This window comes from Oncorhynchus masou, chromosome 6 (genome assembly GCF_036934945.1).
Source record: "Oncorhynchus masou masou isolate Uvic2021 chromosome 6, UVic_Omas_1.1, whole genome shotgun sequence".
Classification (NCBI taxonomy): domain Eukaryota; kingdom Metazoa; phylum Chordata; class Actinopteri; order Salmoniformes; family Salmonidae; genus Oncorhynchus; species Oncorhynchus masou.
Genome location: NC_088217.1, coordinates 20,372,345 through 20,380,122, shown reverse-complemented (window position 1 = coordinate 20,380,122; position 7,778 = coordinate 20,372,345). Strand labels below are relative to the sequence as shown.

The 7,778-nt window shown below is 48.5% G+C and overlaps 1 protein-coding gene across 1 annotated transcript in view; it reads right to left on the bottom strand.

Moving 5' to 3' along the window:
- Positions 1-7,778, bottom strand: part of LOC135541500 (ERC protein 2-like) — a 76,912-nt gene that overhangs the window by 46,617 nt on the left and 22,517 nt on the right. Inside the window, exon 3 of the mRNA XM_064967817.1 lies at positions 100-201. Within this exon, the coding sequence (XP_064823889.1) occupies positions 100-201 (102 nt within the window). The remainder of the gene's footprint in view (positions 1-99; positions 202-7,778) is intronic.

Below are 7,778 nucleotides of genomic sequence, written 5' to 3'. Positions count from 1 at the left end.
AGAATAAGCCCACACAAAAGCAGGCGGGCATGGAAGTTTAAATAGGCCATAATTAATAACAAATAAGTAACAGGTGAAAACAATCAAGACAAAACTAACAGAAAAGAAAAAGGAATCAGTGGCAGCTAGTAGACCGGTGACAACGTCCACCGAGCGCCGCCCAAACAGGGAGAGGATCCACCTTCGGTGGAAGTCGTGACACTGTCAGAGTAATGGCTCAAACAGGCACAGACACAAGGGCCCATGGGGCCTACCTCACTGGCTCAGGGACTCTATTCTAATCCTTTGAATGCAGGTATTTTAATGGCATCCAAGCCTGCTCACATCACAAAACATGGATTATCTTCCATGCTAATACATGAGAGCATCTTGGCTGAGTGTTCCAGGTTTGTTCTGTTCACCTACAGTAGCTAATGTGCTGCAGCTGGTGCTGCAATATCATATCTATGCAATATCAGTGATAAAATGTTCTTCAAAAGCCATAAAGATGATGACATGACAAAAACTACATTTTTATTCCAGATGAAGTGCTAATGGTGGAATTTAGCACAAAAAAAATAGGTTTTCATCAGTTCTGTCCCCATAATTTAGACCAATTGGAAAACAAGCTTTTATATATTTTTTAGCATAATTCAATTCAGCCGGCTCCATAGGAGCAAGCTAATGGAATGTGGAATACAACTAAGACAACACCATGATAAAATGCCAAACGCGGATGAATAGCTGGGATGTAAAAGACATGAGAAGAGACAAGAACAGAAGAAAAGAGAAGAGAGAGGATGGACGGATATTGCCCTAGGAAAGCATGTTTAATAACAAGGCACAAGGGGTGTAGTTAAGTTTCAGTGGGTTGCATGGCCCTCTTCTGTGTGTGAGCAGCCATTAAACGCAGAGTAGAGAGAGGCAGTGTTTCTCTGGATGAGTCCCAATGGCACCCTATTCCCTATATTGTGCACTACTTTTGACCACGGCCGTATAGGAAATAGAGTGCCATTTGGGATGTGTTTGACCAACCCTGCAGAGATGCTAGCTAAACGTTAGCAGCAGGTGTCCAGGACACAGAAAGACAGAAGGATGGAAATTGCAGTGTAGGTACAGTATAAGAATTAAGATCAGGTTATCAGCTGGAAATCAGGGGTTACATTGAGTATGCACATGCCAGGGCTGTGTGGAGGGCAGGAGATGGGGAGGGGGTTGGAGAGATGGAGAGGGAGGATCAGTCAGCGTCACAACACATTATTTCTTATGCAACATTGTATTTCAACATGCACTTAGAATGTGCTTGTTTCTGCAGTAATTTACTAATTGTCTCATCTCACTATGCATTTAAAACACATCTCTAAGCACATCATAAATATACAAAACACCTCCAAATACAATTGTAAAAGCTTAGATCTTCATTAAATTAAGGGCTCTATTTTAACAAACTAACGCAAAGGTAAATCTTAGCGCTGGCGGTAGCGCTATAGGTTGGAGGGTTTGTAAGAAATATATTTGCTATTTACACAGTGGGAATACAATAGCTGACGGTGGCGTGAAAGGGCTGGTTTTTGATTAAGTTGTAGGTGTGACAAAGGCTTGACAGTTCACTGGCCAACCAATGTGTTCCATCGCTACTATGTGAGGTTGTCTCAAGTTGTGTAGGTTATTTACAGTCTTTGCATTGTCAACTCCAATTCGGCTGGGGGGCACGGAATACTCTTCCTAGTCCATTGTATAATAATGCCATGTATTAAACAGCATAGACTACAGTAACAAATAATAGGAATAATATAATACCTCCAGTTTTTGCTAAACATGTTTGGAGTGCTGGCAGTCAACATAATTGTATTTGGCTTCGATAAGCATACTGTATAAGCTTTACACATTGCACTTCTCCTGAAATAAAAACTACCAGGCTCCCCTTAAAATGTATTGTCGGCCTATGTGTGAAGCTCGCTCCCAATAAGCAAAATATAGGCCTATCCAGCCACATGCACAGATAGGGGTCTACCTGTGCCCGAGCACCTGTCCCTTTGCCCTACCACTCGCCAAGATAACTTATTTTTGTTGTTGTTCTGAACCTCCTGCCCCCAAGTCGTGGTGATGTCGTCAAGTTTACCAACCAACCAACCCCCCGACCCTTACCCCTTCCATTGGTCTGAACAGCACGGAGCTCATGTGCCCCTGGTTGTGCATTTTTCCCATTCTGCCATGTACGGAGATTGCGCACTCATGCATGGCTTCAAATGCAATCAACTACCTATATTTACAGCATCAATATCTGGTCTGGTTGGCCCATATCCTACGCGCAGCAACACTTCATAATTTATTCAATCATTTTGAGCACCTGCCCCTTGCAAGGTTTGTGCACAGCCCTGGGCCTGTCCACTGTTGATAATGTAGTGACCCTAACCCAACACCTAACAACCTCTTGCCTGAACGATTAAGGTGTTGGCATGACAGTCACTGGACCCGGGTTTGAGTCCCAGTCTGGGACACCCCCTGAATATGCTACAATATGGCATCATAAGGCTGAATTTATTAAATATGTTTGGAGGAGCGCGTCTTTGGTAACTGGATGAATGGGGATGAATACAAGTAAAATTAAGTGTGCAGGTCGGCCTATGTGAATTGTGATTCATGCATGACTAAAAAAGCCTCACTAGTGGACCATTTAGAAACCTTTTATGCATAGGCTACTTGACTAATAAAAAAGACACCCAACACCAGCCTTCATTGTAAAAGGGTAAGAGTAGCCTACGGAGGGCTTGGTTTTTAATCAAATGGAACAGAAAACAAGCAATTGTTACAAAAATAAATGTTTCTAAATACAAAGGTTACCGGCATCATCTAATCTCTCCTTCCATAATGGACACATGATGTAGCCTTTATGTTCTGTTTTTTTTAATGACCCCAAAATAATAACAGGAGCCAGTTAAAACTATGTACGATACATAGACCAAAAGAGGATGTCCGCTCACCGAATTGCCGCTCCAAAACCTGATCTTTTAAACAAAGCTTTGGCGATTAAGATTTATTTCAAAGCATTCTCTCACGAGCAAAACCCTTTATTGATTGGCTTGGAAATTTGGGGACTGGATTGGGCACATAGCACCAGCAGAAAATAGAGCCCTAAATGTTCCAGAAAAAAATGTATTGAGACAGCCCAAATCCACAGTGTTACTCCAGCCTACAGGGAGAGCCAGACAGACACCTTAAGAAGACTTTCCATGACTATACTCCTTCAGTGGCTTTCAAGATCCCTCATCCCTGAGAACTCTTCCCTCAACCAACATACAGTAGATGGTTCTTATTAGTGCCACATTCAGGGTTACTCTGTAGCCTGTAGATGGTACAAGCCACCTTTAAAACATGTGTGCTGCTTTCAAGGTCCCTCATCCCTCACATCTTTCCCACAACCGACAGAGATGGTTCCTATCAGTAGCCAGCAGGGGGTACAAGCCGTCTTTAAAAAATGTTTGCTGCTTTCAAGGTCCCTCATTCCTTACACCAGTGGTTCTCAATTCTGGTCCTGGGGACACATTTTAGTTTTTGCCCTAGCACTACACACCTGATTCAGATCATCAACGCCTTTTGATCATTTGAATAGGGCAAAAACAAAAATGTGCATCCCTTTGGGTCCCCACAACATACATAGATGGGGTTTCTTTCAGTAGCCAGCAGGGGGTGCAAGCCACCTTTAAAATACGTGTTCTGCTTTCAAGATCCCTCATCCCTCACAAATTTATCACAACCTACATAGATGGTTCCTATCAGTAGCCAGCAGGGAGTGCATGCCACCTTTAAAATACGTGTTCTGCTTTCAAGATCCCTCATCCCTCACACATTTATCACAACCTACATAGATGGTTCCTATCAGTAGCCAGCAGGGAGTGCATGCCACCTTTAAAAAACAAGTACTGCTTTCAAGATCCATACACCTTTACAAACCAAAACAGTATGTAGGCAGGTTGGTTTTACCTGTAGAAGCCTGTAGGGGTATTAACCACCTCTCAGAGACATACATACCCCTTGACATATTCCACATTTTGTTGAGTTACAGCCTGAATTAAAAATTGATAAAATGTATTTTTTTCTCACCCATCTACGCACAATACCCTATAAGGACTGGGGCTCCCGAGTTGGCGTGGTGGTCAGAGGCACTGCATCTCAGTGCTAGAGGTAGCACTACAGACACCCTGGTTTGAATCCAGGCTGTATCACAACTGGCTGTGATTGGGAATCCCATAGGGCGGTGCACAATTGGCCCAGCATTGTCTGGGTTTGGCTGGTGAAGGCCATCATTATAAATAAGAATTTGTTCTTAACTGATTTGCCTAGTTAAATAAAGATACACATTTATTGGAAATTAAATACAGAAATATGACATTTACATAAGTATTCACACCCCTAGAATTTTTTACAACTTTTTTTTTATTTCACCTTAATTTAACCATGTAGGCTAGTTGAGAACAAGCTCTCATTTACAACATCTTTGGCAGTGATTAAAGCTGTGAGTCTTTCTGGGTAAGTCTCTAAGAACTTTGCACACCTGGATTGTACAATATTTGCACATCATTTTTTTATTCTTCAAGATCTGTCAAGTTGGTTGTTGATCATTACTTGACATACATGTTAAATTGTTGCCTATCACATATCAGGTAAGACCCAAATGCAGACTGTGTTGAAGTAACAAGGATTATTACAGCAACAGGGGCAGGCAGGTCAGGCAGGTCGATAATCCAGAGTAGGGACACAGGTACAGGACAGCGGGCAGGCTCAGGTTCAGGTTCAGGTCAGGCAGAGGTCGGTAATCCAGAGTAGTGACACAGGTACAGGACAGCGGGCAGGCTCAGGTTCAGGTTCAGGTCAGGCAGGAGTCAGTAATCCAGAGTAGGGTTCTGGGTACAGGACAGCGGGCAGGCTCAGGTTCAGGTTCAGGTCAGGCAGGTCGGTAATCAGAGTAGTGGGGCAAAGGTATGGGACGGCAGGCAGGCTCAGGTTCAGGTTCAGGTCAAGCAGAGGTCGGTAATCCAGAGTAGGGACACAGGTACAGGACAGCGGGCAGGCTCAGGTTCAGGTTCAGGTCAGGCAGGTCGGTAATCCAGAGTAGGGACACAGGTACAGGACAGCGGGCAGACACAGGTTCAGGTTCAGGTCAGGCAGGTCGATAATCCAGAGTAGGGACACAGGTACAGGACAGCGGGCAGGCTCAGGGTCAGGTTCAGGTCAGGCAGGTCGGTAATCCAGAGTAGGGGCAAAGGTACAGGACAGCGGGCAGGCTCAGGTTCAGGGTCAGGTCAGGCAGGCCGGTAATCCAGAGTAGGGACACAGGTACAGGACAGCGGGCAGGCTCAGGGTCAGGTTCAGGTCAGGCAGGTCGGTAATCCAGAGTAGGGACACAGGTACAGGACAGCGGGCAGGCTCAGGTTCAGGTTCAGGTCAGGCAGAGGTCGGTAATCCAGAGTAGTGGGGCAAAGGTATAGGACGGCAGGCAGGCTCAGGTTCAGGTTCAGGTCAGGCAGAGGTCGGTAATCCAGAGTAGGGACACAGGTACAGGACAGCGGGCAGGCTCAGGTTCAGGTTTAGGTCAGGCAGAGGTCGGTAATCCAGAGTAGGGGCAAAGGTACAGGACAGCGGGCAGGCTCAGGTTCAGGTTCAGGTCAGGCAGGTCGGTAATCCAGAGTAGGGACACAGGTACAGGACAGCGGGCAGGCTCAGGGTCAGGTTCAGCTCAGGCAGGTCAGTAATCCAGAGTAGGGACACAGGTACAGGACAGCGGGCAGGCTCAGGGTCAGGTTCAGGTCAGGCAGGTCGGTCGGTAATCCAGAGTAGTGGGGCGAAGGTACAGGACAGTGGGCAGGCTCAGGGTCAGGTTCAGGTCAGGCAGGTCGGTAATCCAGAGTAGGGGTAAAGGTACAGGACAGCGGGCAGGCTCAGGTTCAGGTTCAGGTCAGGCAGGTCCGTAATCCAGAGTATGGACACAGGTACAGGAGAGCGGGCAGGCTCAGGTTCAGGTCAGGCAGAGGTCGGTAATCCAGAGTAGGGACACAGGTACAGGACAGCGGGCAGGCTCAGGTTCAGCTTCAGGGCAGGCAGGTCGGTAATCCACAGTAGGGACGAAGGTATAGGACAGCGGGCAGGCTCAGGTTCAGGTCAGGCAGGTCGATAATCCAGAGTAGGGACACAGGTATAGGATGGCAGGCAGGCTCAGGTTCAGGTTCAGGTCAGGCAGGTTGATAATCCAGAGTAGGGACACAGGTATAGGACGGCAGGCAGGCAGGCTCAGGTTCAGGTTCAGGTCAGGCAGGTCAGTAATCCAGAGTAGTGGGGCAAAGGTATATGACGGCAGGCTCAGGCTCAGGTTCAGGTTCAGGTCAGGCAGGTCGGTAATCCAGAGTAGGGACACAGGTACAGGACAGCGGGCAGGCTCAGGGTCAGGTTCAGGTCAGGAAGGTCGGTAATCCAGAGTAGGGGCAAAGGTACAGGACAGCGGGCAGGCTCAGGTTCAGGTTCAGGTCAGGCAGGTCGGTAATCCAGAGTAGGGACACAGGTACAGGACAGCGGGCAGGCTCAAGGTCAGGTTCAGGTCAGGCAGGTTGGTAATCCAGAGTAGGGACACAGGTACAGGACAGCGGGCAGGCTCAGGTTCAGGTTCAGGTCAGCCAGAGGTCGGTAATCCAGAGTAGGGACACAGGTACAGGACAGCGGGCAGGCTCAGGTTCAGGTTCAGGTCAGGCAGAGGTCGGTAATCCAGAGTAGTGGGGCAAAGATATAGGACCGCAGGCAGGCTCAGGTTCAGGTTCAGGTCAGGCAGAGGTCGGTAATCCAGAGTAGGGACACAGGTACAGGACAGCGGGCAGGCTCAGGTTCAGGTTCAGGTCAGGCAGGTCCGTAATCCAGAGTATGGACACAGGTACAGGAGCGGGCAGGCTCAGGTTCAGGTCAGGCACAATCCAGAGTACAGGTACAGGACAGCGGGCAGGCTCAGGTTCAGGTTCAGGTCAGGCAGGTCGGTAATCCAGAGTAGGGACACAGGTACAGGACAGCGGGCAGGCTCAGGGTCAGGTTCAGGTCAGGCAGGTCGGTAATCCAGAGTAGGTACACAGGTACAGGACAGCGGGCAGGCTCAGGGTCAGGTTCAGGTCAGGCAGGTCGGTAATCCAGAGTAGGTACACAGGTACAGGACAGCGGGCAGGCTCATGGTCAGGTTCAGGTCAGGCAGGTCGGTAATCCAGAGTAGTGGGGCAAAGGTACAGGACAGCTGGCAGGCTCAGGGTCAGGTTCAGGTCAGGCAGGTCGGTAATCCAGAGTAGGGGCAAAGGTACAGGACAGCGGGCAGGCTCAGGTTCAGGTTCAGGTCAGGCAGGTCAGTAATCCAGAAGTAGTGACACAGGTACAGGACAGGGGCAGGCTCAGGTTCAGGTTCAGGGCAGGCAGGGTCGGTAATCCAGAGTAGGGACACAGGTACAGGACGGGCAGGCTCAGGTTCAGGTTCAGGTCAGGCAGGTCGGTAATCCATAGTAGTGGGGCAATACAGGACAGTGGGCAGTAGTGGTTCATGGGCAAATCCAGAGTAGGGGTGAAGGACAGCAGGCAGGCTCAGGTTCAGGTTCAGGTCAGGCAGGTCGGTAATCCAGAGTAGGAACACAGGTACAGGACCTTGTGGGCAGGCTCAGGGCAGGTTCAGGTCAGGTTCGGTAGGTTCAGGTCAGGTTCAGGTCGATAATCCAGAGTAGGGACACAGGTATGGGACGGCGGGCAGGCTCAGGTTCAGCTTCAGGGCAGGCAGAGGT